The sequence below is a fragment of the Notamacropus eugenii genome, chromosome 1 (genome assembly GCF_028372415.1).
Source record: "Notamacropus eugenii isolate mMacEug1 chromosome 1, mMacEug1.pri_v2, whole genome shotgun sequence".
Lineage (NCBI taxonomy): Eukaryota > Metazoa > Chordata > Mammalia > Diprotodontia > Macropodidae > Notamacropus > Notamacropus eugenii.
In genome coordinates, this window is record NC_092872.1 from 197783333 (window position 1) to 197800888 (window position 17556).

General features: G+C 34.9%; 1 protein-coding gene across 2 annotated transcripts in view; it reads right to left on the reverse strand.

The window, feature by feature from the left end:
• Nucleotides 1-17556, reverse strand: part of RAB11FIP2 (RAB11 family interacting protein 2) — a 91971-nt gene that overhangs the window by 61088 nt on the left and 13327 nt on the right. The window contains exons 3-4 of one of the 2 annotated variants that reach the window (XM_072623839.1): nt 16562-17030; nt 2742-3068 (exon numbers count right to left, since the gene is read on the reverse strand). In XM_072623839.1, coding sequence (XP_072479940.1) covers nt 2742-3068; nt 16562-17030 — 796 coding nt within the window. The remainder of the gene's footprint in view (nt 1-2741; nt 3069-16561; nt 17031-17556) is intronic. The other variant, XM_072623845.1, reaches the window with a different exon arrangement.

Here is a 17556-nt window from a genome sequence, read left to right on the forward strand (position 1 = left end):
ATAAAAATTATAGAATCAGGAAGCTGTAAGGTACCTTGAATATCTTTTAGTCCCAATTTCTCCTTTTATAGCTTAGGAAACTTAGACCCAGAGATGTCAAGTGGCTTGCCCAGTGCCACACAAGGTAGTATATAGGAGATAAGTTTTGAACTGAGTTTTTCTGACTTTAACTCCAATATTCTTTCCACTGTACTAAACTAAATTACAATCTTTCAACAGAAAGGGACTTCAAAGGCCATCTCCAACCTGTACCTGAAATGGAATCCCATTTATCACATCAAGTGGTAATGCATCTTTTAAGACCTCTAATGTTTTAGGACATCTCTAACGGTTTAAGATGTCCTCTAAAAGCACTCCTTATCTCTCATAATGACTTGTTTAGTTTTTTGACAGCTCTTAATTTTAAATTAGCAAGATTTCCCTTACCTTTAGTAAAATTCCACCTTCCTGGAGGTACACCATTCTTAGTTCTGCTTTCTTGAGCCAACCAAAATAAGTTTCACTGTCCCCCCTCCTGGTAACTAGCCTTCAGATACTTGAAGACAATTATGATATCACTCTACTAGTTTCCAACCATGCATCCCCCTCTTCATCTATGGCATTCCTAGTCCCTTCAGCTCATGTTTGCATTGCATGCTCTTGAGGACTCTGGCTATCCTAATTTATTCCTCCATTTACAATTCAACTTACTAATGTCCCTTCCCAAAATTTAACACACTATTCCAAAAATATTCTGACTAGGAAAAAGCACTATGGGATTTTCAACTCCTGTGTTCTAGACACTGCTGCCTCACTTAATATAATCTTAAAACCTTGAGCTGACATCACATTTTGTACTCATCTATTGAGTCTATTTCTCAACTAAAACTCCTAGATTTTTTTCACAGTAACAGCAGTCTAGATTTACATTTTCTTTTACTTGTAAAGCTAATTGAGTTTTTGGAACTGAGGTTTTTGACTTATTAATTTCCACCACGTTCCATATTATTAAATTTAGACAGTGTTGTAACCTATCAAAATTTTTGTCTAACATATCAACATGTGAGCTATTCTTCCTAGCTCTGTCAATTGCATGTTTAAAAAATTTGCTAGCTAGACTTTCATGTAAGTCATTGATAAAAATAATACACAGCACAGGAACAGAGAAAAATCCTTGATTCAATCCCCTTCAGACCTCCTATCAAACAGACACTGAACTATTTAAAGAAATATTAACGAATACTCTGGATCTAGATATTATCTACTTTTTTTAAAATTCAATTATTTTCAGTGAACAAAAATCTGTTTCCAATTTCCACAATTCCCCCACCCTTAGAGAAAAAAATAACAAAAGCTTTGTAACAAGTATGTCAAGTAAAACTAATTCCCACATTAACTTTGTCTCATTCTGCATCCTGAATCCATCACCTTTCATCATCAGTCCTCTTGAATCATTGATCATTGTGTTCATAAGAGTTAAGTCTTTCAAAGTTACTTGTTTTTACAAATTTTTTTTTTATCACAGAAGTCATTCTCTTTATTATGCTTACTCCACTTTGTATCACTTTATAAGTCTTCCAGGTTTCCTAAAAACGAACCTTTGCATTATTTCTTACAGGACAGTAGCATTCTGCTGTATTCACATATAACTTGTTTAGTCACTCTCCAGTTGATGGGCACACCCTTACTTTTCAGTTCTCTGCTACTATGAAAAAAGATACTATAAATATTTTTGTACATATGGATCATTTTCTACTTTCTTCAGTCACACTTGAGTATCATTAGGCCTACTAGTGGTACTGTTGGGTTACTGAGTATGCACAATTTGGTAATGCTCTTTCATAGTTCTAAGTTACTTTCCACAATAGTTGAATCAATCTCTCTATTTCTTAACAATTACCAAATTATTCTGGTGGTTACTCCTTTGTAGCACAGTTTGATATCTGGTACTGCTAATCTCCTTTCCTTCCCATCTTTCTTGCCATTATTTCCCTTGAAATTCTTGATCTTTCATTACTCCAGATAAATTATTATTTTTTCTAGCTTCATAAAGTAATCCTTTGATAGTTTCATTGGTAAACTCATTTAAAGACTATTCCTATTTTTATTATATTGATTTATGCCCATGAGCAAGTAATATTTTTTCAATTATTTAGGTCTTTCATTTATGCAGAGTATTTTGTACTTGTATTTGTATAGTTCCTGTCTGCATCTTCAAAGACAGAATCCCATAAATTTTCTATATTCCCTATTTTAAATGAAATTTCTACATTTCTCTTTCTCTATCTTCCTGTTGGGTTACATTGATATTATAAAGAAATGCTAATAATTCATATGTACTTTTTTTAATATATTGCTACTTTGCTTTAGTTAGTTAATTTTAAGTTGTTTCTCAAATTTTCTCTAAGTAAACCATCTTATCTTCAAAGAGTAATGTCAATTAGTGGTAATGATAGTGCAGACCATTGCTTTCTCTTCTCATTAGAAAGGCCTCTAAGTTTCTATTTTATATGTGATGTTGACTCTTGTTTTCAGAGACATACTTCTTAATTATTATATTAAGCATAGGTCCATTATGCTTTTAGTGTTTTTCACAGGAACACTATTCTAAGATAATATGTATCTTTTCAAAAGCTTTCTGCATCTCTTGTTATAACACAGTGTATGGGTTGCTCAGGAAGGCCTGGAACCTCTGATGTGAGGGCTGCCATGCTCTTTTAAGCACTGCTCATTTTGATATCTACATTGCACCCAACTCTCACCTGTGGCTCCAAGAAGCTGTAGCATGCGCAGCAGCCACACCCTGGTAAAACCGTCTGGACAGATGGGCTAAATCAGATTGAGGGTAATCAACAGGCCTTAAGCCTGTCAGTGAGTTATGGGGATATCTACCCCAAGCATGTGAAGACTTCCCCAGGCCAAATGGGCGGATGAGAACAATTTGTTCCAAAGGCCATAAAGGTGGCTGAAGCAGTTGCTGTGGAGCACTTAGAGCTTGGTCAGACATCGAAGACGCCAAGGTCATCCACTGCATCCCAAGCCATCGCCAGTCTTCTTGACTTTTGTCTTGCCACTGGACTTGTTTGACTCTGGAAGAGAAAGTGAGGCTGGTGACTTTGTGTAACTCTGCCTCACTTAAATCCAATTCATGCTTGAGTCAAGACATCACCCCATGATGTCACTAGTCCTCTTCAAAAATGAAGGATGCATAACAACAGTTTTGTTGTCTGTCATCTGTTTTATTATGCTGATAGTTCTCCTAATATTGAACCAACCCTGAAAGCTTACTATATATCTAACCTGCTCATAGTGTATAACCTTTGTGATACATTGCTATATTCAGTTTGCTGCCATTTTGTACCTCAACTTTTAAAAATTCTTGCTTCAAATTTCTTCCAGGAATTCTAGTTGACCTCGTGACTAAGCTGTATTTTTCTTTGTGACTTCATAGATTTGCTGAAGTCATTCTCTTCTTCCAAGTGTGTCTTTGTCTCCATAATAACTCCTTATGGCAGGTCTTTTTATGCTACTCATTCTTATAGTCTTTCTTCCCGAACTTGGACTTCGTGTTAAGGTCCAGTTCTATGTACTTCTGGAGGGAATATATAAGACTTGTTTGGTCCTGATTTGAATCCTCTGGGTTCCTGCTGCTGTTTTCTTCAAATATTCAGTGCCACCTTCTTCAAAGGTCTCACTGGGCAGTTCAGGCCCACGACCTGCAGACTTAAAGTTTGCTCAAATCAGTATGATTTTTGGTTTAAATCTGATTGCTGTCATACTGGTCTGAGCTTCTGCAAGCTCTTCTGACCGGTTTGAGTCTGGGCAACATCACTGTAGGTTTGCCCCTCCCCATCTCGTAGACTGGCTCCAGCCCCTTTCAGCTAGCTGAAAGATTGTGTAGGTTCAGAATGACAGAATTACAGGCTCATCCTTGGTCTGAGTATCCCTCCCTGATCACACATCTGCAAACCTCACACTAAGCTAAAGGCAAAAATCTGGGATCTCACTCTGGGGTAAGAACTATACAGCTGCTACTCACTTCCACTCCTGTTCCTTGCTAGGTAAATACACAGCTTCAGGCCCAGGTCAGATGACCCTTCTCATAGGTCCCCTCCTTAATCCATGCTAGGTCTGTGAAAGAGCTCTAGAGTCACAGAAACAGAACCGTTAGTTGGTTTCTGTTCCTTTCTCTGCCTAGAGTCAGACCTGTCCCCTCCTGGATCCATTAAAGCTTCTTGCTCTAGTTTTAATACAGAGCTTCATTTGGCTTAAAGTTTATGTCAGTTCCTTCTTGGATAGACTGAGTGCCCAGTAACCAAAGATCTATACTGACCTAGGCTGGAAAAATGACTGTTTTCTTCTTAGATTTCCCCATCACAACTTGGTTTGGGATTCTTTTTCAATGTTGGATTGGAGTATTTGTGGAGAACTGGGCTACACAGATTCCTCTCTTCAAATCCAACCAACCATACTTTCCTTCTATTCATCCATCTAGTTTGCAAAGTAGCATGAGAGACTACTATTTTGCTAAAATGTAGATAAATCCCATACTCTGTAATTTCCCTGACCAGGCTAATAACTGTCAGAAAAAGATATGAGGCTATCTTGGCAATGGCCTGATCTCAAAGTCAGCCACCTTTTGGTGATCATGTCTTCCTTTTCTAGAAGTTAACTATTTAATAATTCTTTTAAGCTTTTTTAAAGAATTTCAGCAATAATTTAGGTTAAATTTACTAAAGTACAGTTTGAAGATACTATTTTCTTCCCTATTTTGAAATTCAAAATTGTTACCTTTTATGCTTGTAGCACCTTTCCCATTCTTCATGCTGTTTTAGAGATCGCTGATAATAGCCCAACGCTCCTACCTTCCAGTTCTTTAAATGCCTTGGCCTGAAGTGAATCTGAGTCTAGCTTCTTGAACCTATCCTCAGCAGTGCCCACTATCTCCCTACTATCCTTGAGTCTCAACTATCAGTTAGCCCATTCTTGTCATTTTCATTACAAAATTATTTTTCTTGAAAAAATATTAGAAGAAAAGGAAAAATTGAGTACGTATGCCTTCTTTCTCTTCTCTCTTATCATTCCATCTATCCTAAGGTGCTGCCCCAACCCTCTTTTGACCTTCTTTTCCTTACAATAACTCGTTCAAAGACTTCTGGCCCTGTCATTTTTGGCATTCCTTGTTATCTTCAGCTCATTCTGAGATCTAGCTCTATTAAAATTTTTAATATTTTGTCACTCCTCTATATTCAGTCATTATTACTTCCTTTCCTTTAGTGTGTGTACATATATACACCTATGTGTATGAGCTGACTGAATTTCTTCCATATCTACTTTGGTCTCTTTGTTTAATTCCCTTTTCCTTCTCAGCAGAATTATTTCTTAGTGTATCTAAATTTCATTTTTGAGAGTTTTTCCTGCTTAGACTTACCTACCCTGTATATTTTTAGTCAGTAGGATATGCCTATCTTTTCACTAAATCTTTTGAAATCTGTCCCAAGATCTGGACTGTATTGTCAGATTAATTTTTTATTTTCTGTTCCTTTGCGTCCCATGATGGAGTTCCTGGGTTCAAATTCCACTCAGATGCTTATTGGCTATGTGGCCAGTCTCAGTTTTCTTACTTGTAAAATGGACATAATAATCACACCTACCTTAGAGGTTTGTTGTGAGGATCCAATGACATATGTAAAACATTTGAAACACCTTAATATTATCAACTTGTTCTCACCTCTTTCAGTGGAGTTCAGATAGAAGCAATACTGAGACAAGTCCTTACCCTGCTGTTCTTTTATATTGAATATTCTGCAGACTCTTATATAAGTGAATAAAATAAAGCTTTCTGTAATTAACAAAACTATTAGTATGTAGGCTCACTGAAAGCATCCTCAGTACAACTCTAATAGCAGACAGAGTAACAGTGATGACATACATCTCAGCCTGCTTTCACATGATTTTGATTTCTACTAGATTTCTATATTTTTAATGTTTTTGATCCATGCAGCTTGGAGGTTATGAGTATTTAGCATAGCCACATTTATTAAAAACTTTGTTCTTCAGTTTCTGTGACTCTGTATTATCATGAAATAATGTAGAGTACAATGCAAATTAAAACAAAACATAACATCCAAATTTAGCTGAACACAGTTTAATTATAATGACCAAGTGTGGCTTTGCAGAAGCATTGAGAAAAATGCACACTGTCATGCTGCCTTGGGTAGAGGACTGTGGATATTGGAATATTGCATATGCGTCAGATTACTTTGTTGGTTAGTTCTGCTGAACTGTTTTCTTTCCCCTTTCTTTAAACTTTGTTTCATGGAATGGCTTACTGAGAAAGAGAGAAGAAGGATTTCTTAAGAAATGTGATGTTAAAATGAAAGTCATCAATGCAAAAAAAAATTTAAAAATAAAGTGCTATGAGATGGGATGGAGGAATAAATTCAATTGGGAACTATTCATGGTGAGTTTGAACTGTTTGTAGTGTAAAGGATATCTCATTACTTAGAGTTGTAGAACTTCAGGGAGACGATTTACCTAGAGAACTTCGCTTTGGGAACATGGCTTCTATTTTTTATCTGAATAGGGCATATATCGGTTTAAATGTGGTTAAATAATTTTTTAGATTATGGGTAACAATAACTTTGCTATTTAAGGGTGATATTATCTTGTAAATATTCTTGAATATCAAAGTAGCTCACATTCAACACTGTCCCAACAGGATTGATGCTATTTGAACATACAGTTCTCTTTGTAAGTTATGTTGATTGATTCTGGCTTTCAATTAATTAATTTTGGCTGATTAATAATCCTTTGTTCACAGTAGTATAGAGGCCAGGGAAATAAAAATCATAATTAGCCCTTTACTTTAACAATTCATATTTCCACATGTCAAACTGACATTTTTCCCCTCTTAGGGTCACAGTGATCTGTTACAACTGAAGCCAAAATATGCTTTTTAATGCCAACAAATTGGCAATCTAGAATGTATCCATGATTCATATGTAAACAGGTTTAAAAGTTTCAAATATTTAAAACACTGCCATAAGATCAAGAAAAGGCTGCTTAAATTTATTAACATTGTTTTTTCAAAAATATTTAAAAATCAGACAAACTATTCCAAAAGATCCCCAAAATCTTATTTTCACAGAAGTTTAACAGATTTTTTAAACTCCTAATTATTTTTGTGTTATAAAGGTAATTTAAACAGATCGGGTTTTTTTTTTCTAGTACATGTTTCTTGGAGCATGTTTCCATAAAGAGACAGAAGTGTATTAATACTAAAAATACAGTTTAATTTTGAAAACTAAAAATTGTTTTTCTCTCACCTGTCAATTCTACATGAAAAATGATTTGCCTTTTCTTTAAATTTATGAGCAGAACTATTAGGAAATCTAACATTTAGGAAAATTTGTAGCCAAATTTAAAAAACAAAACAAAAAGCCTTTGTAAGATGATGCTTTTAAAATCCACTAATCTATTAGTGCTCAGGGAGTTACTGAATGTAGCCAATGAAATGACTACCAAGAACATTAGATATTCAGTATGATTAGTTCTCTTAACAGAAACCAGAACTTTTATGCATAAAGTCCCTGGACACTACTTGAAACTTTTATTCTTTGTCATCCTAATACCCATTATAGTAACTCTTCATTAATTGCTCTATTTCCCTGTGGATTAATTTGCAGAAGACCAAGTTCTGCTGACTCTAATGCAAATTGATATCTATATTCTTCAAAATAGAAAAGAAAACAAAACAAAAACCTCTAACAAAAAAGTCAAACTTTTGTTAAGTTATTTTAGTGAGAGAAAGAGAACAAGAAAACAAACAAAAAAAAATCCACAAAAACTGCTATAGTCCAATAAACTGATGTGAAAATTTCTCAATTTACAGCACTTGACAGGTGCTAAAAGAAAAGCATCTTTAATTTTAATGTGTTGTTAGGACCTCTTTAGAGAGACTCTACAAGTTATTAACAAGGTCCTCTGAGACAGGAGACGGGTAATTAACAAGACCTATGGAGATATAGTTTAGGTAATTAACGAGCTCTTAAGCACTGGACACAGGATAACACAGAGAATCCAATAGTTAAAGTGAACAGGTTGTTACAAGATGATCAAATATAGGAATCAAGTTCTTCTCAGGTCCCTGATAAGACTTTTAAAAAATGTTTCATAAATTGATATTCCTTTGCAATAGAATGATTTTTATAAATCAATATCTGGCTTTTAAAACGGTTTCAGTAGAATTTAAATTGGATTTGGCATCTAGGAGGAGTGGGGAGTCTATTAGATGTGAAGATTATTATCTTAATCATTCACTGATCAATTTTTAAGAAAAATTACAAATTTTTTCTCAACTTGGTCTTATAAGCATGTTGTTGGCTATCTCTGTAACTGACAGGTTTGGATTCTAAATGTACACACCCTAGTCCTTAACGCTATCTACACTAAATAGTAACTATGTCGTGATGCCATCCTAGATTCTGATTTTATATAAAAATATCAGGAGTTCTTGGTCCCAAAACCTTGTAGATTTATGCTCTACAATTTCAAGATGCCTGAGGCTGAAGCTGGGAAGGGGATTTTGCCCTTGAATGAATTATCATGGCAGGGGTTTTTCTGTTTGGAAATCTGATCTAGAACTCAAATGCATAGGAGGAATATACCTAGGTTTATTACAGATAAACCCAGTTTTGATATTTTGTTCCGTGTACAAACTGTGTATTGCTGGATATTCAATTCCACATCTATCTCTTTCCTTATCGACTTTTGTGGGAAACAACCTGACTCAAGGAGCTGTGGATGGAACAAATCAGTATTCTGTACCTAAAGAGTTATAGACATGGCATTTATAGTATTCAAGTAATTTAGGCTATTCATTTGAGATTTTTTTCTCCTATGCTTAAGTATAATTTTGCTAATTTCAGGCAATTTAAAAATATGTAAGTTTCTAAATGAAAGCATATAATCTATCCTTTATTTAGGACTATTCCTTATATTGTTTTCTAATTGGAATTTTATTTTAAAATGCTTCCCTCTCATCCTTTCCTTTTAACAGTCTTTAGTTTTTTTTTCCATTCTCCATTTTCTTTCCCAAAGTTTTATTTTCCCATATTCTAATTTTTAAATTTACTTTATCAGTGTTTTTTTTTTAATTGTCTTCCTTGCTAAATATATCCTTCCCACTTTCCCTATTTAGCTAGCACTTGCATCAAAGAACTCTAAAATAGATGAGGGAAAACATCAACATATCATTCCATGTCTGATAGTATATACAACAGTGTATACCCATTATACACTCTTGGTGGAGATGGGGGTATGAACGTTTCTTTAGGACCAAGTTTGGTCATTACAGTAACCCAAGATCCAGTTTTATTTTTTTTTTTTTTGTTCTTTTCATTTACACTGTTGTAGGCTTTTTGTATATTCTTTTCCTGATTCTGCTTATTCTACTCTGCACCAATTTATGTTCTCCCCTTGCTTCTCCAATTCTCATCTTATCATTTCTTACTGTGGAGTACTGTTATACTGCACTTATGTACTGTGCAATGTTTACCCATTCTCCCAGTTGTCAAACACTTTTTTTCCCAGTTTTTTGTTACCATCAGTAAGTGTTGCTGTATATGGGACCTTTCTGTTTTTACTGTATGGACATTTTAGTCACTTTCTTAGCACAATTATGGATTGTTTTACAGCATGGTTGGACCAATTCAATTGAAGCAGTGCTTTAATGTGCCTGCCTTTTCATAGCTCCTCTGACACTGATTTTTTCCAAATTTTTTATCATCTATGCCAGCTTGTTGGGCACAGGATAAAATTTCAGTTTAGATTTGCATTTGTGCTATTATTAGTAATCTAGAGCAGTCTCTCATAAGAAATTACTTATATCTTTGACAATTTAACAAATGCTAAATGATTTTTAATCTCATGTGTCTATTAATTTCCTATATATTTTCCACATATCTTGCATTACACACCCTATCAAATATTTGATGCAAATATTTTTTCACTCTACATTTTCCCTTATACTACACATTGTTTATTGTTTTTCATTCATGAAAAAGTATTCCAGATTCATAAACTAGAATTATTTCAACTTTTGTGAACATCTCTATTTGAACAAATGAAGCACTTCGTAAACACCTACTATATGCGAAGCACAGTGATAAGCACCTTGGATACAAAAAAGAAAATTAGACAGTCCCTGCTCTCAAGGAATTCACATTGTAGTGGTTGAGACACCACCTATGGCAGGTTTCAGATAAGTCCCATGATCCTTAGTGTGCAGCCTCCTTAATATCATCTAGTGCTAAAATAATTTATCAGCTTCTGATGTTGAATTATTTAATAGTGCTAAGGACTTTGGTGTTCAGAACTTTCCTTTCTGTAGAGAAACAGAAGGTCTACACAGGGTATTTCCCAGAATGATGGCTGAGAATACTGAGATGGAAGCAGTGCTATTCCCAAGGCTCTTGGGTTCAGAGTTCTGGGCTGTCTCCATCAAGGTCTGAGTGAAAATGATGGTCAAAGGAGGAGGTCTGACTTGCCTGACACATTCTACCCTGTCTCTCCCTCTGTGTGCCCCACGGCTTCAGTCAAGCTGGCCTATCTGCCCTGTGTGAGACAGTCAGTGACAGCTGGTGGGAATGGTGTTGTTTGATGTTTGTTGAGGGCTGGGCTAGAAGCCCAAGAAGTGATTTGGGGATTGTTGCCCCTCTTAGGGCTCCTATGCCTATTGGTGGCAGTAGGTCAACAATTGTTGCCAGTAATGATGAGGAAGGTGGGCCCTCTCTCCACAATTTCTTCCCTTGAATATAGATAGTCAAAGAGGGAAACAAAATTATCACTTTTTGAAGATTCAGAAGTCATAGAATATAGAAAGAAAAAAGTTCATCACCTAATTATTGGGTAATAAGATATTTTAGCATTCAAATTCATAATAAGAGCCAATATGAACAGGCAGTTTTCAAAGGAAGAAATCCAAGTTATCTATGGTGATATGAAAAAATGCTCTAAATTACTAATAATTAGAGAAATGTAAATCAAAATAACTCTGAGCTTTCACCTCAAGACCCATTAGATTGACAGAGATGACATATGTTGGAGGAGTTATGGAAAAACAGGTATATAATTCACTGATGGTAGAGCTGTGAACTGGCCCAGCTATTCTAGAAAGTAATTAGGAACTATTTATGTAAATACCAAATAGCTATTAAACTGAGCATGACCTTAGATATAGCAATAATACTACTAGGTCTACACTCCAAAGAGATAAAAAACGGTGGAAAAGGAGCCATGTACAAAAATATTTTTGTGGTAGCAAAGAATGAAAGCTAAAAGAATGTCTGTCAAATGAGGAATAACTTAACAAATCATGGTGTATCGATTTGATGAAATATTAATTGTGCTTGCTATAAGAAATGAAGTGGATGGTTTCAGAGAAACCTGGGACTTTTATAGAATGATGCAGAGTGAAGTGAGCAGAACTATAACAGTTTATACAGTAATAACAATACTGTAAAGACAAAAAACTTGAAAAGACTTGAAAATTCTAAGTAAACACAAAAAAACAAAAATTTCAGAGGACTGATGATAAAACATGCAGCATACATACTGAGAGGTGATGGGTTCAGAAAATAGACTCAAATTTTTTTTTTTAAGACATGACCAATTAGAGAATTTGTTTTGTTTGACTATCCATATTTTAACACAGATTTTGTTTTTCTTGTTTTCTCAACAAGGGTAGAGGAAGTAAAAAGAAGAAAAGGTAGATCTTCATTTGAAAATAAAATTTAATTTAAAAAAAAAAAGAGTACGTCTGACCATATCCCCCTCTAACTTAAATAAACTCCAATAGTTTCCTATTATTTTAAGGATCAAATATAAACTGCTAGCACTCAAAATTCTTCACAACTTGACCCTTCTTATCTTTCCAGTCTCATTACATAGTATTCCTTTGCACGCATACTGTAATCCAACCATACTGTAATCCAACCATACTGTTCTACCTGTTATGTATTTACAACCCAATCCCTATCACTGTGCCTTTACGTTGGCAGTCTCACATGTAACATATGTACTCTAGAAGCCTTGATTTCTTTTAACACTCAACTCAAATGCCACCTTATACATTAAAACTTAGTGATCTTCCAGCTGCTAGTGCCCTTCCCCTCAGCAATTAACACAGTGCCTGGTACATAGTACGAGCCTAATAAATGCTTGTTGACTGACTCCCTCCCTCCTAAAACTAACCTGAATTCATTCTGTATTTCTTTATATACTACATAAGAAAATGTTATCTCCTGTACAAGTAGGATATTTCATTTGTGATTTTGTATATACTCAGCAAGTGGTATAATGCCTGGTATTCAGATGGTGCTTAATAAATGCTCACTGACTGACTAATTTACGTATATGCAGCTCTCCTCCTGCATCCTAGCCATCTCCAGGCATCCGGATTTATATCTTGCCACTGGACCCAGATGGCTCCAGGGGAGAGAGTGAGGCTAGTGACTGCACAGCCCTCTCTCACTTAAATCCAATTCACTTATGGGGATTAGAAGAGGCCCTCCTGTAGAAGCTGGTGTTTAAGCTGAGATTTGAAAGAAACCAAAGATTCCTAAAAGGAAAGAAGAGGATGCATTCAATACATGGGGTGCTGAACTGATAGAATGATGAAAGATGTGATGTCAAGTGTGGAAAAAGTCTGTGTGAATGGATCATGTAATTTACCTAAAGTAGTAAAGAATATCAAGCTTGAAAATGGAATTTGGATCCAGGTTATAAGCTTTAAGTGCATGATTCTGAAGGTAACAGAGTCGATGGAGTTAGCAGAACAGGGGAATGACATGGTCAGACCTGTACTCTAGGAATAACATTTTGGCAGCCAGTAATAATAGATTTGGATAAGTCAGGTACTAAATTATAGTGTCTTACAGAATAAGCAGAGAAGTTTAGATCTGATATAAAATGCATAAGGGAAATATTGTAGCTTCTTGAGAATGGAGGGGAAAAAAGTAGTGCTTTAGCATGATAAATTCAACTGGGAGAGAACTGAGAAAACAATGGAGCAAAAAAACAAGAAGTTCCCAGAACAACTGAAGGAAAGCAATAAAAACTGTGCTGGTAACCAAAAATCAGGATTAAGAAAGAAATCAACAGCAAATTGCGGGATTCTCCATCTCCAATTTAGCAATCCATTCTTTAAGTGTATTGTACCACAGAAAAATACTTTTCAGATTACATTTAAAATCTAAGGAATTAATCTGAAATATCAAAAATTAAGTCACATAACAGACAGGGATAGGCAGTAAACCTGTGGTTTAGTTGGTATAGAGAACTCCAGTCAGTCAATAAATAGCACCAGTGCCTATGTGCTAAATGCTGGGGAAGCTAAAGACAGTGCCCTGCCCTCATGTTGCTCAATGGATGAAGCAACTCCCTTTTTTTGTGTATGCTGGTGTCTCCTTGTTATATGCTGGCATCTCCTCTGAAATTCAGCCTTAGAAAACTATTAAGAAGTTAAGTGATTTGCCAAGGGTCACATAGCTAGTATGTGTCAGAGGTCACCTTGAATCCATCTTCCTAGCCCCAATGAGCCCAATATTGCTGCAGTCTTATCACTGCCTTCACCACCACACACACAGGTAGCTTTAAGTAGTCAAGACAAGTTAAAACTCTCCATCACTTGCATCATTACTATACAACATCATAATAACAGAGACACAACTAAGTCTGAAACTTAGGGCTGTGTGATCCTCAGCAAATCACTTAATCTCTGTTCCTCAATTTTCTCATCTATAAAACGTGGGGTTGGACACCATGGCCTCTAAAGGTTCTTTCCAGCTCTCGCTCTAAGATCCTATGGCATGAAGTCTTTTTTTTCTTATTTCTGGCAGACTTTACACTTTAAGCTTGTTCTTTTAATACAATCATTGCCTGGTACATAGAGTTCTCTCTAGCAAAATAAATTGCACTCTTCATTTAAGATAAATCTCTACTTTTCCTGATATGGTTAGTATGATACTAAGATGGAGGGAAGTAGGTGGCATAGTTGACAGAACAGTGGAATTGGTTTCAGGAAGACCTGGGTTCAAATACTTCCATCAAATACTTACTAGTTTCATGACCTTGGGCCAGTCACCTCATCTTCTCTTAGCCTCAGTTTCCTCATCTATAAAACAGGGATAAGACTACCTCCAACCACACAGACTTGTTGGGAAGATCAAATAAAGACATTTCAAGAGCTCTGCAACCTTCAAAGCACCACATAATTGCTAGCAATTATTATCATTCAATTCAGTTATGGACCAAGTACTTCAAATAGAAAATACTCAGTTCCTACAGTTCTCAGACCAAATATTCTCACAAATGTGTATCATTAGTTACACAGAGAGATAGTGAAAATCTGACACCCCTGACTATTAAGAGAAAACAATTCAAAGTTTTGTTGGTATTATCCATGACATAATTAGAACATACAACGAATAGACTACATCCATCCTGTTTTAAAATGAAAAATTAACTAAATTACATTATCACTGCAAGGGGTAAGACAGGAAAGTAGATAAGAATAAAAGACAGACTTTTAAAATGAGAGACCTTCCTAAGTGTTGAAATAACTTCTGAATATATACAAGGTAAAACTATTTCCCAAAGAGTCTGATCTACATTTTACTCTTAAGTCAATATCCCTACCCTTTTATACACTATCAATAAAAACTAGCTTTCTCTGTGTCTCTGTTATGCATTTTTATATGATGAGATTTTTAAAAAATCATAACCTTGAAGGTATGTTCTATGTAATTATATATTTTACCATGCTACATTAAGGGCTTGAAAAATCCCAAGCACTTTCACATGGCACTTGAGGGAATTCTTAACCTGAAACCACAGACATTAGGCTTAATTTTTTTTGGATTTTGTAATTACAATAACTTGAAAAGAGATTCAATGTGCCAGATAGTGACACTCATCCAAGATGCAACTGGATTCAGGTCCTTTAAAGTAACTATCTTGTTTTAGACTAAACTTTCGCATAAAAGGTTGAATAAGAGAAAATAGAAAAAGGCAAAAGGGGAAAGGTATCATAGCATAATGGAAATAGAACTAAAATTAGTTAGCAGACCTGGGTTTGAGTCTAAACTCCACCTTTTATAAGTTGTGTGATGTCAACTAATTACATATAGCATGTAACAAACCTTTAAGCACTATGTAAATGTTAAATATTGTAAAACAGTGGACTTAACTGAACCTCAATTTCCTCATCTGTAAAATGAGTTCTTTTATAATTGACATTCTATGATTTTTTTATCTAATGACATACAAAACTATAGTATATTGTGCACTGAACCTTTAGGATTTGAAGAAATGAGGCTTATTACAATATAAAGGAAATAAAATATTTAAAAGCAGGTTATATACATGTAATTCTCAATTATATGAAATGACAGTACTACATGATGATAAATTTCTTTGGGGTATCATGTTAAAAAATTCAGTGGGTTTTTTGAAACCATGGCAAACTACCTATTCTTTCTCCAGGAAAAAACAAAAATGCAGTATACATTTCTTCTAAATTTTAAGTACCAATTCTCCTTGACAAATCTTTCTGTACAATAGAGTTCAAACACAGAAAATAGATAATGCAATATTTTTCAACAGAATTCTTCCTCACTTAGAAAAAGGGGGGGAAGAGGTGGGCAGACAGTGGAAGGGGAATAAACCAGAGCTTCTGAAATTAGACAATTGTCTCAAAGAAAAGAATATAAAGGAAATGACTCCAAGGTTATACAGCAAAATCTCATCACTGCTTTTCCATACATATTTTCCAACATCTAATACTTTCTTTAAAATCAAAGAATGAATACATATATGCCTTGACAGACACCACCACATTACATGTGAATCAGGAAATATGAATTTTTCTTCTGGCTTTCAGACTGATAGTGCTGATTCTGTATAAGGCACTACATGAGCCACAGTTATTCACTTGGAGTCTCAAGGGATATTACAAGAATTAAAAAATAAATGCCTACGATATAAAAACCTCAAATTGCTATCCTTCTGAGGATGGCTACTCATCCAAAGATCAAAGCACTATGAAAACTAACTCTAGATATAAGGTAATGGTTTTCAAAGTATAGTCTACAGACTATACAACTGGTCTGCTCCTGTTCTCAAGGGGTGTGGTATGAGTTAGTCTCTTAAAGCATTAATATCCCACAATATAACAATCTTCAAAACAGAAAATTTTAAAGCAAGCAAATTAAGATACTCATCACTGCATCTCATCAAAAAGATTATCATTCATTCCTTAAATTTCACTGACTTTTTTTAAAATTATAAGAAAATAGGTAAGAGGATTTGTTGCCCCACTGGAGTTACAAAGATAGAACCACGGTTATAAAGGGCACAAATACTGTTACACAAAGACTGTAAGCAAAAAACATAATTTAAATGAAATGAATGAGTGGCAAAGCAAAAGTATTTAAAATAATCAAACAGCTGGGGTGTTTTATTCCTTCATTTATATTACTTCTTTTCAAAACACCATTCTCCCCTCCAAAATTAAGCTTACCTAGAAGATGGCATCATGTTGGTAGTTCTGAAGTTTGTTGTAAATGGATTAGTGGAATCATAATCAAAATAATCCTGGCGATTTTCACCCAATGCATTAGGTGATTTCAAGTCACAAGAACTGTCCGATCCCCCATTGCTAAGTTTGTCAGACCTCCTGCTATCTTTTTTCCCAGTTACTCTTTCAAAAAGGCTAACTTTCTCCTTTTTCTCTCTTTTATTTTCCTTTTTGACTTCAACTGATTTTGAAAATAAACTCACACCACTGTCCCATGATTCACTGCTTTCTTCAAATGGATTTTTCTTTCTTGGCAGTGTTGCAAATTTTTGGGGTAATGAAGCAGTCACATTTGTAAATGGGTCATTTTGTGTTCCAAAAGACGATTCACCTTCATCAACTATGCTGTCAGGTTGGTTGATTTTAGAAGTATCAGCACTTAATGTTCTTCTATGTGGAGATTTGAGACTTCCTGCAAACAATTTTGTAGTTAATACATAGCCAGTGAGACATTACATCATACTACTTGACACATTCAGTGTGCACACTGGTTCTACTTTTAGAAGTTGAGCAATTAGTTATTTCAAGATATTAACCTTAAAAATAATCTCGTAAAATAATTCATCTTAAGAAGCCACTGTATAATTGCATAAAGGTTCTAAGTTAACAACAACTATTGGATTACTAGACACGTGCCTAATAAGTTCCTCACTTCAGATAAGACATGATGTAAACAAATTGTAGTGTCAGTGTATCTTCTTGGCATGAGAAAGCAGTAAAATATTTCAAGGATTTGTGTGGGTTTTTAAAATCATTTACACTAAACTTGTTTTTAATATGCAGGATTTATTTTCAAAGACATTTCTGACCCCAGAAAGTGTATATCCTGTAACACAATCTACACAGAATTAAATCTTATAAAGTCTTCAATATGGGGAAAATAGCAATAAAAGAGAATTGGATCATAAAAGGAGGTTTTAAAACCGAAGAATTCATGC